The sequence below is a fragment of the Bos indicus genome, chromosome 1, assembly GCF_029378745.1.
Source record: "Bos indicus isolate NIAB-ARS_2022 breed Sahiwal x Tharparkar chromosome 1, NIAB-ARS_B.indTharparkar_mat_pri_1.0, whole genome shotgun sequence".
Taxonomy (NCBI): domain Eukaryota; kingdom Metazoa; phylum Chordata; class Mammalia; order Artiodactyla; family Bovidae; genus Bos; species Bos indicus.
In genome coordinates this window covers 35,866,475-35,885,693 of record NC_091760.1, presented here as the reverse complement: position 1 = coordinate 35,885,693, position 19,219 = coordinate 35,866,475, and the positions used below count along the sequence as shown (strand labels likewise).

Sequence of the window (19,219 nt, the reverse complement as noted above, 5' to 3'; positions counted from 1 at the left end):
TATTTTCAAACTCAAAATTGCAACCTATAATTGCATCCACAGCTTGATGCACATCATTGTGGATGGTTCCTTTCTGTTCCAACGTTATTTTTCCATCCATTCACTGTTTGCTTCTTCAGGAAATTCACTTGCTAGCTGCATAATCTTAGGTGAGTTGGTGAATAATTTTGGCTTCAGTTTCCTCATAAAAGGCAGGCAGTATTTATCATTGTCTTATACGAGTTGCTGCAGTTGAGTAACACATGCAGCATTTTAAAAGTCCTGGCATACCTCAGAAGTGTTAGCTCCTTTTACTGTGCCCCAGGCGCTCTGCTAGGAATTGCAGGTATGGTGATGAAAAGGATGGGCTTAGTTGTGGTTCATGGCAGCCTGTATCAAAGTGGGTATCTTCATCAAAAGACAGTTCGCTATGGCCCTCGAGTTTCTGCATGGCTTATGAGCAGAAGCACTGACAGCCTTTTGTCCTGATTATCTTCTCAGGGATGTTTATATGGAGAACAACCTTGGAAGATAAAGATAGTGTCTTCCCCCAGAGAAGAGAGCTTTGGCTTGTTTTCCACCATTAAAAAAAAAAAATAATAATAATAATGCCTCTCTCTCTGGGACAAAATGTGGGCAGATTTGCTTGAAGCCAGTTCTGAAAGACTGACACTTTCTAAATTTGAGATTCCTTTACTGCAACCCATTTTACGTACACATGTCACCTAGATCCTGTTATTCCTCCGTGTAATAACTGGGGTCTCAGACAATCAGGCCAAATGTTGATATTTAGATATAGCCATTAATGTGAATAATCTTTTATTTCTGATCCAGGACCTGTTTGACTTCTCCTAGCATCCAAGTTAACTTGTTAACTTGCAAGTTGGATAAAATTTCAGATTTTTCACAATTGCTAACAATCATTAGGTAAATTATCAGAAGTATATAACATGGCTGAATAAACACAAAAATGTACATACATTCTTGTGAGTGTAGGAAAATTGAGGATAGCTAAATGTTATAGGAATGTTGTACAGTAGGGTAAACTTGGTATTAATCTATTAATTTATTGAATTGACACTAAAAACCTTAGAAACAGGATAATTATCTAATTGAAACTACTAGCTGTCAGGAGTTTATGCCAGTCTTGCCTACTACTTTTTCTTCACTGCATATTAGAATAACTGGCATATAGTATAGTATATTGCATATATATTAATAAATATGTGACTTATGAATATATTTATTAATAAATGTGTTCTTTTTACTTCTTTCCAATTTCCGTAATAGGATAGGTGCCTTTGCATGGGAAATCCGGTCCTTTGTTGAATGTCATTTTTGGAAGTTCTTCCTTACTGTAATAGTCAAGCTTCCTTATTGTATTACATTGTGATAATATAAAAAGCACAACATAGTATTGAATGGCATTGCATAATAAAAAATTTATTTCTATTCTAATACCATCATTCAATATAAATTAGGAAGCTCACCTTCCTAGAGGCTTTCTCTTTCATGAGATAAATCAGAAATTGGGGCTCTTCTGTAATGTTGTTCCAACCAGGGATAAAATGAAAATGACCATGTTGTCTCCAGTGTACTTAATTTGAACTCAACTTTCATTTCTTAAACTGAACTCATTGATTCCAGTTTCTTCCTTGGAATAAAACAGAACAACAACAGCAATGAAAATTTATTCTTTTCACATGATATAACAGATATTATAATATTTATTTCCTTTGGTCTCTACTTTTTCTAGCCTCAATTTTCACAGTTTCCATAATCAGGCCTTACATGAAATCATCCTCAACTACTTTACCATTTTGATTATTTTTCTATGGCCATCTATTAGGTAGTCCATAGCATTCAAAGAATATCACTGAGAATGGAATACATCTCAATATATTCAGATTTTTGTCAGAGAGATTAGAAAGGCCAATGCCTCTAGTCTTTCCTATTATCTCATGAGAATTATGGGATGCCAGGAGGGATAATATTTTTCAGTATTAGCAGATGCTGGCCTATCTTATTTCATTTTACCTGTTCACCTCTCCTCCCTTTAGGTCACTAGACTTCAGGTGGGCATTGCCTCGAGGAGTGGTAGCTATGGAAACTGGACAACAAATATATCAAATTCTTAACTTCTAAATTTTGATAAGAACCATGCAAGAATACTTGATGATCAAGTTTTTCCTGACTTTGATGAGATAAGAACTCTCCAGGCTAGAAGAAATAGGGAAATGTAGAAGAAGCTAGAGCATTAGACACTGGTAAAGGCATAGGAGAGCAGGTTTCAGGCACTCTGTCCACTCCCCTCCACCCTCACCTTTAAAGTCAGTTCTAGAAAAGGGAGGAGGAAAAACAGAAGTCAGTCATAAGTGAAATTGGAAAAGACAGAATTTCCCAGGCCTCTGCCCTCTCTCCGGCATGCTGAGAGAGGCAACATCCTTCAGGTGGCGAGGTGGGGTGTCAGGCTTGAGAACTCCAGGCAACTGCAGGCTCCCGTGCATGGCCTAGGGCCACAGATGCATTGCTGTCCTGCCCCTGCCACACTCCACCTTCAATAGCCTAATATTTCAGGCAGGAGTAAACAGGAACGATCTGAAATGTCCAGTGTAAACCTGAAATCATTGAATACATCCAGGAAAAGTTGAAAAATTTCTGAAGTAACTTGAGTTCACTTATACCTAAGTGAACTTATATCTAGGATTAACTTGTCTACCTTTAGGAAGACTCAGAGTTATAACAGGAAATATGTCATATCTTAGAAAGATACGGCCAACTCTTTTGCATTTCTAAGGACATAACTTAAAATATTTTGACAACCATAGATGGTTTGTTGTGAATGGACAGGTACTGGATTTTGCTTTAGAAGGTCTAGGTTGAATGAAGTCACCTTCTCTAGGTATTTGGCCCCATGAGAATTTCTCTCTTAGCAACAGTTTTATCATAAAAAACAGGTATGTATTACGACTTTCTCATGGGCAGAATGAGTGTATGAAATGAGGTAAGTGCCTAGAATATGATTTTATAGTGTATAAACTGTCATGAATTTATCACCATTAGCCTATTTCTACCAGGTGACTGTGGTCTTAAAATTAGGCTAAATTTAACATATGTGATTTGATGTTACACTTTGATATTGGATATAGAAAAACACTCCAGTTTAGTGCTTCTTGAATTTAACATGCATAGAAACCACCTGGAAGATCTCGTCACAGCACAGTTTCAGATTCAGTAGGTTTGGGATGCAGCCTGAGGTTTCCTACTTCTAACAAGCTTTCAGATGATAATGAACCTGTTGAACTATAGACCACACTTGGAGAAGCAATGCTGAAGTTAATGATGAGGTTTTGCATAGTTCCTGAGCTGAAACTAACAATATTCAATATTGTGTCTTATATTGACTTAGAACAGCTTTATCTCTCCCATCTGTTCATATCGAGCTCCTCATATTTGTAGCCTATCTGAAGCTGATTATGTCATGACCTGATTATCAAATGCTCTGAAATTACTTTTAGATTTTTAAAAATATTTATTATTCATAAAGAACATGGTGTACTTCCAGGGAAAGTATAAACAAATAGTTCAGTCCTTGAGAATTTATGGGTTTTAATCCCACAAAGTTGGCAGCTGATATGCTATTATTTCAGTTATCCACTTTTAAGAAAGAATAAAATGTATATTTGGATACTATAAGTAAAAAATAAACTGGACCAGTATTAAGACAGCAGAGGTACTATTTTATTTAGATGGTTTGAGTGCATCCGTATCCCCTCAAGATTCCAGGAAGGTGGTATACACAGAGGACAGGTTATCGTTCATGCTTTTGTCCCTCTGGTGAATAATACCACTACTGTCGAGAACACAGAACATCACTGCAGACATCCGAGATGAAAGATGTCTGTTCAATCACAAGAAAAAGTTGTAGACTAGAGACTGTGGTTTCCTATGATAGAATGGGTAAATTTATTCAGAACTGCCAAAGTTGCACATCAACTTTCTACAAAACCCTCTTTGAGACAGATTGTTTGGGTGATCATTTAATCACATGATATTTGATTTCCATATCTATTGTGAGGATTAGATGAGTTGCTAAAAGTAAATGTAAAGCATTTAAGACCTGCCAGACACATAGCAGACACTATGTAAAGGTTAACTATGATTATTATTGGTGTTATTTCTATTACTGTTATCATTATTTCTTAATTCCCCTTTCTTGATCAAGTTTCTGTTATGATTAGATAACTTCAGGAAGTCCACCCATAACTATACCATCAGGATGGACTTGACTTTGCAATCTCTCTGGACACTAATATATAAAGGATGAGCTACTATAATTTATAATAACTGGAGATGATATACATCTCCTGAAATCTCAGTGGACACTGTATTTTTCAGTTGTAACATAGTTGTATTATACTAAAGAGATTGCTTACATTAAAATCCGTAGAAAATGAAAAAAAGTATTTTCAAAAGTATTACTCATCAACCAAACATTTTTATATTATTCCAAACAAAATATGAAAATTAAGCTAAAAATAATTAAAGGTATATTTTCTAATATTCATACAAAAAGTCCTTTGCATTTGTGTTCTTCCTGTTTGATGTTTAAAGAGACCAAAGCAAGACCATTTATAGATTAACAATCCACAACATTCACTGATGACAGAGAGTCATTCAATTCAAATTTATCTAAGCAGAGTCACAGTGTACCGACTTTTGGTGCTGTAGGAAACACCCAAGAAATATCCAACTCTACCTCCTCCATCATAGAATTTGTTTTTTGAATCTTTTCATGATGGAGGCAATTATGATAACTGAAACGATCAGATCAAAATAAAGAACAATAAAAATAATAACTGTATGCAATCAAGTCACCAAATATAAGGTGCAGGCAATACAAATTATAATGGTATAAAGAAAGTTAATTTTCAAACGTTAAGATACACTACCTAGAAGAAGTGATGCCTATGAAGTAGGTGGGATTTTGAATATATTCCAGGCATCTATAGCCACAGGGATAATAACGTTAAACATTAAAATATCCTTTCCAGTATGACCTATTTATACAGTAAGAACAAAGTGGGCAGCTGGGATGCAGCTAAATTACTCTAAGGACTTTAAATGCGTGCATACCTTTGTAGGTGTGGAACAAACACAATGCATGAAAATCTGGCAAAAAACTAGCAGCCAAACAGAGGAGTCATTTTTTTGTTTGTTTGTTTCATAAAAGCTATTGGCCTTCAACAGGGTCCAAAATGTTTTCCTTAAATACAAAGCCTCTTTTGTGCTTATACACATAAATTACCTATAAAAATCATGATTTGCCCTCGTGTTCCAGGCCGACACCTCTTGTGTCAGTGAGAGCACAGCCCATAGCCAAGGGGTTGTGGGGAGGCGCAAGGCATCATGTTTCCTCTCTGCCTTCTCTCCTCTGAATGACAGCAACATGGGCTTTTGGCTTCATTTATCCTAAAATATTTAAATCAAATTATAAAACTAATGTATTAAAAATGAGAAATAAATTCAAACCAGATTATGCTGGCTGCTGTGATTTATTAGTCTAATTGGTCTTTGTCTGTGGCTTGTTAGCCTGGTGGGTTAGAACACAGTGTTAATGACGCCAAGATCAAGGCTTTAGTCCCTCCTGGCCTATTTAGCTTTGTTCCATTCCAAGGACAGAACTGCACCCACACCAGGCCAGACTTCATGTGAATATATTCCACTTGTCACAAGCTGACAGAGAGAATGTAGTTAGATTAGTCCACATCAGCCATTACTACCAGCAAAACCAGCAAAAAAACAACCAACTCAAGGTACACATTGAACTAATGGTCTGCCATTAGCTTCTACGAGGACAAATGATCCTTTCATGGTGAAGTACATACTCTTTGCTGACTTGTTAATGCAGGCTAAGAAGTGTCTTGGTATCTGTTCATCTTATCTCACTGTTCCCAACTTGGATTCCTTTATTATTAAATCTCTATTTAAGTATATAAATAAGTAGTACTATAAAATCTTACAATTCCAGCCAAAGTTACTAGAGGAAAAATAATCTCAACAAACTTTACACAGGGAGCCTGCTGACTGTTTCAAAACTGCATTCTAGTAGTAAACAGAGGTACAAAGAGTTTCAATGAACCTCCAGTGAGTGAGAAATTGGTGAAGCAGGTGATGATGCCATTTGCTGTATGTCCCTGCTGGATTCACTGGAGATAAAGTCTCATTTTTATTAAACAAACAAAACTAGAAGGACTGAAAATAGACTCATTATTAAATTGTAAGTAGATGAAACTTCATCCTTGGAGTCTTTACATGAGAGCTTCAACTTGTAACGAGCACTGTGTGCTCTGACCTAAACACATCATAAGAGAAGTAAATAAGACAGAGAAGTGGCACTTTATTAGATGTTTAAAGTCATCAGGAAAAAAAAATACCATCTTGAATCAGAGTACAAATAATATCTCTGTAAGAAACCCTGCCTAAGAAATTCTTGCATGGATGTTTTTAAAACAATCTGCAGAGAGAACATGCTGACTCTTATAAGCTTAGCCATTAAATCTCACCAGGCTGGAGAGAATAGAATAATGCAAAACACAACAGGCATGTGCCGTGCACAACTCTTGTATGTCCTGTGCCCTAGATTGTCCATGGATTCACAGGCCTGGCTGGTTGGCTTGTGCATTTTTAGATCAGAACTCTTAAAAGGACCCACAAATTATTTTTTTTAAGTATTTAGTTGCTCTGTAGTTTGTCTGTTTCACAACTTGCTGAGGAAGGTTTGTGACAGGGAAATAAGCTAACATTTTGAAGTTCAGCATGAGTTGATTTCTCCCCTATGAGCTTTATATATTTTATTTATTAATCCTCACACAAGTCCTATAAATATAACTATCTCCATTTAGACATAAGAAAACTGAAGTTCAGACTTTTGTCTGGAGCTAAGGCTTGTGCTCTTTTCATTCTTCATGTAAGTATCTGAAGGCTCTTTGTGACACTGATTTACCAGTCACCCCGCAGCACAGCCAGCCCCTGCTCACTTGGTAAGGAGCTCAGGCAGCTGGTGACTTTCCTGATCACTGTCCCCTACCAGACTTGCTGTCCTGTCCACCTGCCTACTCTGGCCACTCTGCTGTACTCTCTTCAAAGTCTCCGTTTCCTACAACTAAGGCCACATTTCTGGTAATATCAAAGGTTATTCGATTTTCTTCTCTAGTTTTATTGAAATAAAATTGACATAAATCTGTAAACGTTTTTAGAAAAAGGAATCCTTCTACATTGCTGGTGGGAATGTAAATCAGTGCAGCCACCATGGAAAACAGTTATGAAGTTTCCTTAAAAGAACAAAAACAGAGTTACCATATGATTCTGAAGTCCCATTCCTGGGTGTATATCCAGAGAAAACTCTAATTTGAAAAGGGACATGTACTCCAATATTCATCGCAGCACGTTTTGCAATAGCCAATATATGGTAGCTATCTAAGTAACTATTGACAGATAAACAAATAAAGGAGATGTGGTGCATATGCATAAGGGAATATCACTCAGCTGTTAAAAAATATGAAATAATGCCATTTGCAGCAACATGAATAGACAGAGATGCTCATACTAAGTGAAGTAAGTCAAACAAAGGCAATGTCATATGATATCACTTATACATGAAAAATAGGCTCGCAGACATAGGAAAAAACTTATGGTTACCAAAGGGGAGGTGTTAATTTCTAGGATTGTGTCCAAATTTTTGCAACCCCAGGACTGGAGACTGCCAGGCTCCTCTGTCCATGGGATTCTCCAGGAAAGAATACTAGAATGGATTGCCAGTTCCTCCTTGAGGGGTTCTTCCTGACCCAGAGATCAAACACTCATCCCTTACGTCTCCGGCATTGGGAGGCAGGTTCTTTCCCACTGGTGCCACCTGGGAATAACTGAATCGCCTTGCTGTACAACTGAAACTAACACAACATTGTAAATGAATGATACTTCAATTTAAAAAATGTTTAAAAACTGTGTAAATTTAAAGTGTAATATGTAATATGACTTACGTACATCGTGAAATGATTACTATGGTAGGTTTAGTGAACACTCATCATCTCATATAAATACACTAAAGAAATTTAAAAAAGTATTTTCCTTGTGATGAGAACTCTTAGAGGATTTACTCTCTTAACAGCTTTCAGATATAATGTCAATTATCTCTACATTGTTGCACATTACATTGCTAGTACTTACTTATAACTGGAAGTTTATACTTTTTGACTACCTTTATCTAATCCCACCCACCTAGCCCCACCCCAACCTCTGGTAACCACAAATCTGATACTGCTTTTAATAGATTATGAAAAGAACCAAATAGAAGCTAAAAATTAATAGGACTTTTCAGGGAAAAAAAAAAAAGCTTCTCAATTCTACCGAAGGAGGAAATTTTGAAGCTACTTCTTTAATCCCTAGCAATTAATTTTTTAAATGCACTTCAGAACTTTCAGGAGCTCCCTACCCACGTCTTTCCAAACCAGTTCTTAAAGCCAGAAACTCAGGTTCAGCAGGAAATTTTAATTAAATTGACCCATTAGACAAATAATTGATGAAGGAAATTTCTGTGAGCCTTATTAATTCTTTTATCTATCTTTTTATCTCTCTCACAACACAAACACATAAAGTTAAATATAAATATAGACCATTTTGTCAGACTTAGTGCTCATTAATTTTTATATAAAGTATGGTATGATGATAATTTTTTAAAAAACATGTGTTTTGGAATCAGACCTGGGGTCAAATCCTGACTAGGCACTCACCAGCTAGGTAATCTTTAAGCTATTTAATTTTTCTGACCTTTACCTTTTTCATATCTAAAGTGGTAACACTATCTAATTCATGGGATTTTGTGAAAATTAAATGAGTAAGAGAAAAAGAATCTTAGCATAAATGCCTGGTTCATTGCAGGTGCTCATAAAATGTGAGTTCCCTTTTTCATCATCTTCCCCATGAAGACGCAAAAATATTGATCCATATAAACCTACTACATTATTCATCTTCTCATAAAGCACATGCTTTACATCATCTAACAATTCTATAACGTATATTTTGGGTGGTGAAACATCTACTGCTAAACAAAGCCTATCCCTATAACTGTGACAATATTGAACCTCAAATGAAATTATCCTTTCATAAAGCATACAATCATGATTTCATTAAATGTGATATAGTAGTGAATATGAATGAAACATGGGCTTCCCAGGTGGTGCTAGTGGTAAAGAACCCTTCTGCCAAGACAACAGAAGTAAGGGAAGTGGGTTCAATCCCTCAGTTGGGAAGATCCCCTGGGGAGGGCATGCCAACCCACTCCAGTTCTCTTGCCTGGAGAATCCCCCTGGACAGAGGAACCTGGCAGGCTATAGTCTATAGGTCGCACAGTCAGACACAACTGAAGTGACTTAGCATGCATGCATGAATAAAACATATATATTTTATTTCTTCATGGATCATAGTGAGGAGACAGGAAAAAAAAGAGGGGGTTAAAAAAGCCTATATATGAAAATAGGATAAATACTAGGAAGGGGATGTGAGCAGGCTGTTATTGGAGAGAATAGTGGGGGCAGAATGGGGGTGCACTTTAAATTGAAAAATGTCTTTGAGGAAGCATGTTTAATCTAAGCTCTAGATGGTAAGTAGGCCAAGTGGGGGGAAATTTTTTCCAAGGAAAGGGTGCATGCAAAGACTTAGGGAGAGGGCTCATTGGACGGAAGCAAGTGGTAGGATGACATGTGCTAGAACAAAATTGCAGAGTGGATAGGAGGAGATGGGTAGAAATGGTACAGGTTAGCTGGCAGAGGCAGAGAGAAAGAAACACAGAGAGAAAGAGAAAGAAGGGAAGAGAGAATTCATGATAAAAAAAGCATTATATTCACCAGTGAGTTAAAACTTAGTAGAGCTAGCTGGATTAAGAGTCAGATGGGAGACATGAATCCTTTATTATTATTCCTTGAGTTGGTCTAAATTCCTACTTGGCTTCCCTGATGTCTAGGACTGTAAAGAATCTGCCTGCAAAGCGAGAGACCCAGGTTCAATCCTTAGGTTGGGAAATCCCCTGGAGGAGGAAATGGCAACCCACTCCAGTGTTCTTGCCTGGAAAATCCCATGGACAGAGGAGCCTGGCAAGCTACAGTCCATGGGGTAACAAAGAGTGGGAAACACTTTCACTTTCCCTTATATATATATATATATATATATAAACCCTAACCATATATATATATATATATATATATATATATATATAATATATATATCTTAATCTGAGTATGATATTAGCATTTAAAGATTGGTTTATGTATTTTTTAAAACGACATGGTTCCTAAACATGGATCAATTTTTCATCTGGTGGTCAACTGAAGAAAAGGCAAATTTTTCAATGCTGGAGGTTAAAATGTCTGTTGAACTTTCTGAGACACAGTACATGTGATTTTGCAGGGGTTTGAAGAAATTTTCAATAATAATTTGGGCCATGCATAGTTTCACTTGCTTTATTTATTGACTTTCAGTTCAGTTCAGTCACTCAGTCATGTCTGACTCTGCGACCCCATGGACTGCAGCATGCCAGGCCTCCCTGTCCATCACCAACTCCTAGAGTTTACCCAAACTCATGTCCATTGGGTCAGTGATGTCATCCAACCATCTCATCCTCTGTCATCACCCTCTCCTCCCACCTTCAATCTTTCCCAGCATTAGGGTCTTTTCAGATGAGTCAGTTCTTCTCATCAGAAGGCCAAAGTATTGTAGTTTCAGCTTCAACATCCGTCCTTCCATTGAACTGATTTCCTTTAGGATGGAAGGGTTGGATCTCCTTGCAGTCCAAGGGACTCTCAAGAATCTTCTCCAACAGCATAGTTCAAAAGCATCAATTCTTCGGTGCTCAGCTTTCTTTATAGTCCGACTCTCACATTCATACATGACCACTGAAAAAACCATAGCTTTGACTAGATAGACCTTTGTTGGCAAAGCAATTTCTTTGCTTTTTAATATGTTGTCTAGGTTGGTCATAACTTTCCTTCCAAGAAGTAACTGTCTTTTAATTTCATGGCTGCAGTCACCATCTGCAGTGATTTTGGAGCAGAAAAAAATAAAGTCAGCCTCTGTTTCCAGTGTTTCCCCATCTATTCGCCATGAAGTGATGGGACCGGATGCCATGATCTTAGTTTTCTGACTATTGAGCTTTAAGAACCGTATAAGATATATTTCTATTCCATGAGTCTTGGGCTCTGGGCTAGATGCTAATTTTTGTAAGTAACTTGCATATAGAGGTGATTTGAAGATGGATGAGGGGATAGAGTAATATGAGGAAAAAAAGCCCAGAAAAAAAAACTAAAAAACTCGGTATTTTGAGTTTAAGTAGAGGAACATTTACTGAAGGAGACTGAGAAAGAATAGCCAAAATATAAGAAGGCAGATTATCAAAGAAGGGCATAATGGTAGGATGTCAAGAGAAGAGGTAAATTTAAGGAGGGATTAATCCATAGTGTCAAAATTTACAAAGCATCAATTAGGATGAAGTTAAAGACATAAAGTTAGAATTGTTAACATGATCATTACTGGTGACATTAATAAACTTTGGTGGGGTGATGAGGCAGAAATACGATTGTATATGGGTGGAAGAGTGAATAGAAAAGGAGAAAGTGGATTTTTGAGGGTTGGTAATGGTGGATAAAATAGGAGACAGTAGTTATAATAAGATGTGGGTCAGCATGCCAGAGGAACACAGTGAAGTTGCTGGGCACTGAAGAGAGTACCCTGAAGGCAGGTGATCTAAGATGACAACTGCGTAAGTGGTTTAACTGTTTTACATGGGACTTTTGATCTTCTGTTTTTATGTCTATTCTACTAGTATTATCAGCATCACCTTTTGGTCCAGACAACTAGAGTCCCTCCTTGGCCCCTGAGATTTAGAGAGCCTCACTGGTTCCTCTCCTATCGTGCCTCTCCTCAGAGGCAACGGTAGGGCAAAGGGGACATGCCCACCGAAGTCCTCTCTTCTAGCCTCCCCTGCCCCCCATTACACTGGTGATTAGTTTCCTACTGCTGCTGTAACAGATCACCGCAAACTCAGTGACTTAAAGCAATGCAAATTTATTGTCTTATAGTTCTTGGGGTCTGAAGTTCAAACTGGTGTGGTTGGCAGGATTGCATTTCTTCTAGAGACCCCGGGGGAGCCTACTTCATGACTTTTCCAGCTTTTAGAGGCCATGTACTTCTTGGTTCATGTTCCTTTTCCATCTTCCAGGTCAGAGATGGCCTGGAGAGTCTTTCTCACTTCCTGTCAATAGGACACTGACTCTTCTGCCTCCTGCCTACCCTCTTAAAAAGACCCTTGTTATTACTTACACTGGGCTCACTCATATAACCTGGGATAATTTTTCTATCTTAAAATCCATTCATTAGTAGGCTAAATTCCACTGCAATCTTAACTCTCTTTTGCTGTATAAGATAAACATATCCATAGGAATTATTCTGCCTAGAACACCTATGTTTTTGTACTCAAGAGTTGACAGCTTCATGAGTAGATGAACCAAGTCTACTTCCTCAGAGCCATACTTCCCAGAGCAGGATGCATTATCAGTGGGCTCAGCTGAGGCCAGAGGGCTGGCCAAGAATCAACTCTTTATACCCTAGGAAGAATGTTTGGATACACATGCTGAGCCATCTAACACGTGCACTGCAGATCTCATTTGTTTTCTCACACTAAGACTCTAAGCTAAAGACAAGCCTAGCTGTCATCCTTCTAAAACAAAAGGCAGCCCCCGCTTTGCCCTATCTTATCCCAAGAGGTATTGGGGAGATCCACTTCAAGTTACCCCTCAAAAAGAAACTGGTTTGCAGGGTTCACCTCATTAAATTCCAGCTGGAAAATTTGGAAATATTCTGGGAAATTTGGTGGGTGGTGCCAAAAATACAGTGACTGTAAATCCCTGACTCAGAGAGTTGGAAACATTAAAGGCCATCTAAGTATTCTATTGGTGGTTTCCCAGCTGGTGCAGTGGTAAAGAACATGCCTGCCAATGCAGGAGACACAAGAGATGTGGCTTCATTCACTGGGTTGGGAGGATCCTCTGGAGTAGGAAATGGCAATCTGCTCCAATATTCTTGCTTGGAAAGTTCCATAGACAGAGGAGCCTGGCGGGGCTACGTCCATGGGGTTACAAAGAGTCACATACAACTGAGCATACACACATACAAGTATTCTATTAGAGCCGCAGTGGCTGGGATATAAAACAGTCGGAGGATAAACACCAGATAGGCTTGAATTTCACGTCACTCAACCAGAAGAGGAGTGGGGCAGACTGAAAGAAGAAAATAAAGATAAACGAGTAATTTTTGAGAAACTTGAACTCAGAAATGCAAATCATCAAATTCCATCCTATTACTATGTTATTCCAAATAATTGTGACACCTCTGCATGACAGATATGAAAATGAGTACATCATTGGTCAGATTGAAATCTCTGGTCTGGATGACTCACTACTGTCAAATGCAATCAGCCTACATTCCCCCCAACCCACTCCTTTTTCACAACTCTAGGTTCACCAAAAGATGATCTCATCTAGAACCTCTGCTTATATGCACTAATGAATATGTACACGTATGCACACCCACATATATATGTGTGCATGTAAATATATATATATATATATGCATGTGTGTGTGTGCGTGCATGTGTTTGTTTATATATATTATTGTGGGTGGTAGAAAACTGAACTAAGAGTCCAGAGACTGGGACACTTTGATTTTAGTTCTGCCTCCATTTCCTGTCACTCTTTGTGACCCCATGGACTGCAGCACATCAGGCTTCCCTGTCCTTCACCATCTCTCAGAGCTTGCTCAAACTCATGTCCATTGAGTAGGTGATGCCATCCAGCCATCTCATCCTCTGTCCCCCTCTTCTATCTGCCTTCAATCTTTCCCAGCATCAGGGTCTTTTCTAATGAGGAGGCTCTTCCCATCAGGTAGCCAAAGAATTAGAATTTCAGATTAGCATCAGTCCTTCTGATGAATATTCAGGATGGATTTCCTTTAGGATTGACTGGTTTGATCTCTTTGCAGTCCAAGGGACTCTCAATAGTCGTTTCCAACATCACAGTTCAGAAATATCAATTCTTTGGCATTCAGCCTTCTTTGTGGTCCAACTGTCATACCCATACATGCCTACTGGAAAAACCATAGCTTTGGCTAGACGGACCTTTGTTGGCAAAGTAATGTCTCTGCTTTTTAATATGCTGTCTAGGTTGGTCATAGCTTTTCTTCCAAGACGCAAGTATCTTTTAATGTCATGACTGCAGTCATCATCTGCAGTGATTTTGGAGCCCAAGAAAATAAAGTCTCTCACTGTTTCCCCATCTATTTACCATGAAGTGAAGTGACTAGATGACAGAATCTTTCTTTGAATATTAGGTTTTAAACCAGCATTTTCACTCTCCTCTTTCACTTTCATCAAGAGGCTTTTTAGTTTTTCTTTGCTTTCTGCCATAAGGATGGGGTCCTCTGCATATCTGAGATTATTGATATTTCTCCCAGCAATCTTGATTCCAGCTTGTGCTACACCTAGTCCAGCATTTTGCATGATGTACTCTGCATATAAGTTAAATAAGCAGGATGACAATATACAGTCTTGATGCACTCCTTTCCCAATTTTGAACCAGTCTGTTGTTCCATGTCTGGTTCTAACTGTTGCTTCTTGTCCTGCATACAGGTTTCTCAAGAGGCAGGTAAGGTGGTTTGGTATTTCCATCTCTTGAAGAATTTTCCACAGTTTGTTGTGATCCACACAAAAGCTTTAGCATAGTCAATGAAGCACAAGTAGATGCTTTTCTGGAATTCTCTTGCTTTAGATCACTTGTTTGCTTATCTTTAAAAGATGTTGTAAACTAGGTGATCTTTTTTATTCTTTTCTATTCTAAAACCCTAAACTTCTACCTAGGGGAAGTCAGACATATCTTCTCTCCTACAAGGACTCCAACTTAGCTTTCCTTAATAGGAATTATCCTACCTCTCTGTCTGGGCATAATTTATCTTCATTTTCTTCTATCAGTGCAGGATAGGGAGGAAGAAAGGCACCAAAACATATATATTGCATTATAGAAAATTTTGCCAAACACCTCCAGACTTTTGAGCCTATGACATTAGTGTCCAAGAACTACGTCTTAGTCATACATTAAATATTTGCAACATACTAAACAGAGGCTCTACGGGACACAAGGAAGATGCAGAAATTGGAGCATGAACATGTTCGAGCTAGTTCTGCCTTTATTTTCTAAGTCAACAAATAGAACCTGAAAACCTCCTAAATGTTAGATATACAAGATATATATGATTCAGCAATACTCTAGTGGAGGAGACATAGCGCACATATAATTGTACAAAATAATCAGTTTTAGATATATTATCTGAAGATAAAGTTAGAAGTGTTAAGTGACTATACTTCTTCCTAGAAAGGGAGGTCTCAATTCAGATGGCTGAATGGACAGTTGCAGGAGATGGTGACATAGGTAAGAGCCAAAATCTGAATGTTAAAGAGTTGGGACTGCAGACTGTCAAGAGCTGCTGGGGAAATTTTTTTAAAAAGAAGGGCAAGCATCATTACTTTGTTGGATTTGCAGTGACTGGAACGGAAGAGAATGGACAAATGGATCAGAAGAGATTTGAACCTGGGGCCTGGAAATCAGGTAGGTGCCTCTTGCAGGATTCTGGGTGAGAGATCTCCCAGTGAACTAAGAATCATAGCAGCAGAGATAAAGAGATTAGGGGAGAGAGTCAGTAGAAAGGTATAAATGGGGATGAAATGGACTCCAAGACCATATGTGGAGGCTGTGATGTTGGATGATACCCAGATTTCCAGCTCAGCAACTAGGATGGGAGTTTCAATACCTGAAATGGAGATCAAAAGAGGAAGATCAGGTCAGGGCTATGGGGACAATATTAGTGCTATTATGACTGAGGTCCTACAGAAGATCTGTATGGAGCCATCTGGACTGAAAAGATGAAATTTGAAACAGAGAAGATTGGTATGACCAGTGGTTTTCAACTTGAGAAAAAGCAGTAATAAGTATTTTAAATAAATTTGTATATGTCTTACTTATTGCCACCCTATTTATCTAACTTATACACAGACCACATCATGAGAAAGGCCTGGCTAGAACACTTATAAGCTAGAATCAAGATTGCCAAGAGAAATATTGCCAACAGCCTCAGATATGTGGATGACGCCAAAGAACCTGTTGATGAAGGTGAAGAAGGAGAGTGAAAAAGCTGTCTTAACACTAAACATTAAAAAAAAACTGAGATCATGACATCCAGCCCCATCACCTCATGGCAAATTGTTTCTGTTTTTCAGTCACTCAGTCATGTCCAAGTCTTTGCAACCCCCGTGGACTGCATCCCATCAGGCTTCTGTCCTTCACTGTCTCCCAGAGATTGTACAAATTCATATCATTGAGTAGGTGATACCATCCAACCATCTCATCTTCTGTTGTCCCCTTCTGTTGTCCCTTCTCCTCCTTCCTTCAATCTCTCCCAGCATCAGGGTCTTTTCCAGTGAGTTGGCTCTTTGCATCAGGTGGCCAAAGTATTGGACCTTCAGCTTCAGCATCAGTCCTTCCAATGAATATTCAGGATAGATTTCCTTTGGGATTGACTGGTTTGATCTCCTTGCAGTCCAAGGAACTCTCAAGAGTCTTCTCCAACAACACAGTTCAAAAGGATTACTTCTTTGGTGTTCAGCCTTCTTTATGATCCAACTCTCACATCCATACATGACTACTGGAAAGACCATAGTATTGACTATAGGGACCTTATATTTCATGGAAAATAGAAAGGGGAAAGGTGGAAGCAGTGACAGATTTCCTTGGGCTCTAAAATCACTGCAGATGGTGACAGCAGCCATGATACTAAAAGATGATTGTTTATTGGCAGGAAAGCTATGACAAACCTGGACAGTATGTTAAAAAGGAAAGACATCACTTTGCTGATCAAGGTCCATATAGTCTTTCAACTAGTCACATATGATTGTGAAAGGTAGACCATAAAGAAGGCAGAGCACCAAAGAATTGGTGTTTTTGAACTGTCGTGCTGGAGAAGACTCTTGAGAGTCCCTTGGACAGCAGGCAGATCAAACCAGACAATCTTAAAGGAAATCAGCCCTGAATACTCACTGGATGGACTGATGCTCAAGCTCCAATCTTTCAGTCACCTGATGTCAACAGCTGATTCATTGGAAAAGACCCTGATGCTGGGAAAGATTGAAGGCAGAAGAAGAAGAAGGGAACAGAGGATGAGATGTTTGGTTGGTATCACTGATGCAATGGACATGAACTTGGGCAAACTCCTGGAGATGGTGAGGGACAGGGAGACCTGGCGTGCTGTAGTCCATGGGGCTGCAAAGAGTCAGACATGACTAGGCAACTGAAGAACAACAACTGATAGGAATATATCCTCTGTTACAGAAAGCACAATGTCTAAGTGGTGAAAGCCCTTAATAAATATATTCTTAATTTTCAAGTAATCAGAGAATGAGCAAGTGAATAGGAGCTACTATGAGTAGCTAACAGTTCCTATCCAGTCACTACAGTTTGTATATTTGAGTGTATGAGGGAGGGCATGTGTGAGGGTACATGTGTTTATATATTTGTGTGTCTGGCTAATTATATATAACCATACACACATTTATATTTATAATATTATAAAAATTAATAATGTAAACAGTATGTTAGTACTATACATGTGTATTAGTCTGCTAGGGCCTCCATAACAAAACATCACAGACTGTGTGGCTTAAACATAGAAATTATTTTGTCACAGTTTTGGAGGCTAAAAATTTAAGATTAAAGTACCCTCAGAGTTAGTTTCTGGTGAGGCTTCTTATCCTGACTTGCTTCTCACTAGGTGTTACAAGCCTGCCAAAGCAGACAGCCCTCTGGTATCTCTTCCTCTTCTTACAAACACATCAATCCTAGATTAGGACCTTGTGTTCATGACCTTTATTAACCTTAATTACCTCCTGATAGACTGTGTCTCCAAATACAGTCTCATTGGGCGTTAGGCTTCAGCATGGGAATTTTAGGGGGCCACATCTGTCCGGAACATCAGTACAGTTGACATCCAGATTAACTTCTCAAAGGCTAGTTCCTGCAAACAAAAAGAGATTGTTCTGTGTTACATATAGAGGGAGGGATATACTCGGTCAGAGACTTTGCTTCTTTACAAAGTAAGTATAATTCTTTTCTACTTTACTTGATTATATTGAAATACAATTATATTGGAGAAGATTGTAAACCACTTGCAAATAAATCTTTAAACAACAGCTGGATGTAGGTTTAATCGCGTGTCACTGTTTGTTATTTTATGGAAACCAGGTTGAAAAGGCCAGAAGAGGTTGACATCCCACAGGAGGTCATACCGTGAAGGTGTAAACTTAAAGCGGAGATTGTAGAGAACCGGGCTGCATTCTTGGCATGTGCGCTCTTGCAAGGAAGTTAGCACTTATGGTTATATTTAATGTAGGAGCTAATCCCACTTCATTTTGCGCCTGCTTTGTTTTACCTCTCAGTACACTTGGCCTTCATTTAGCCTCGGCCTCTACGTTGGTGTTCCCTGTAAAATCTCGGTGCTGGGAAGCCCTCGCCCCGGCGGCCAGGTGACAGGAGATGGGCTGGGAATCCGCGGAGCTTTTGTAAGGGCGTGGAGCCTCTCGCATACCATTCCCTCCCACCATCACCCCACTGCCGGGAGGCGGAGAGGGCTTCCAACTTCGCTCCAATCCGCGGCCGGTCCTCCCCGGGGTCCCCCTGCTGGGCGACCGGCCCGCCACCGGCCGAGTTGGAGGAACTTCGCCGAGCTCCGCGTCAGACCCGGAGAGGAGAGCGCTCCCTCTCCTTCCCGGCCAGCTCCCTCCCATTGCCCCCGCCTCCTGGTCCTCGCCCAGCCGGGAGCGCCGGTGATAGGACGAGCCCCGGGCGTGCATTGTGTATATGCAAACCAGAGCCCGGCTCCCCAGGTCTACCCAACCCCGGCCGGCGCTCCGCAGCGGCTGGCGCGGCGGTGGGCGCCAGAACCCCGCACTGTCATGTCCCCGCCGCGCGGCGGGCCATTGCGTCCCCGAGTCGCTATATAAGCGCAGGCCAGGGGACACCCAGAGGGGCTGAAGATGAGGGTGCCCGCGCATGGGCCCCCGCTAACTGCCAACTCCTCCCGAGCCGGAGCG

At 39.5% G+C, this 19,219-nt stretch overlaps 1 protein-coding gene across 2 annotated transcripts; it reads right to left on the bottom strand.

The window, feature by feature from the left end:
• Positions 1-10,499: 10,499 nt before the first annotated feature.
• Positions 10,500-19,180, bottom strand: LOC109561961 (uncharacterized). Of its 2 annotated transcripts, none has more exons than XM_019964869.2 (3): positions 18,559-19,180; positions 18,014-18,144; positions 10,500-13,307 (listed from the first exon to the last, which is right to left on the bottom strand). In XM_019964869.2, the coding sequence occupies exon 1, from the start codon at positions 19,178-19,180 to the stop codon at positions 18,578-18,580; it is 603 nt and encodes a 200-aa protein (XP_019820428.2). In that variant the 3' UTR covers positions 10,500-13,307; positions 18,014-18,144; positions 18,559-18,577. The 2 variants fall into 2 exon arrangements, with proteins under 2 accessions (XP_019820428.2, XP_070642705.1); XM_070786604.1 differs by lacking the exon at positions 10,500-13,307 and adding an exon at positions 15,250-15,888.
• Positions 19,181-19,219: the final 39 nt, after the last annotated feature.

Bases quoted from the DNA above. Each gene is read 5' to 3' on its own strand.
- LOC109561961 (XM_019964869.2), bottom strand. From the start codon at position 19,180: ATGCGCGGGCACCCTCATCTTCAGCCCCTCTGGGTGTCCCCTGGCCTG.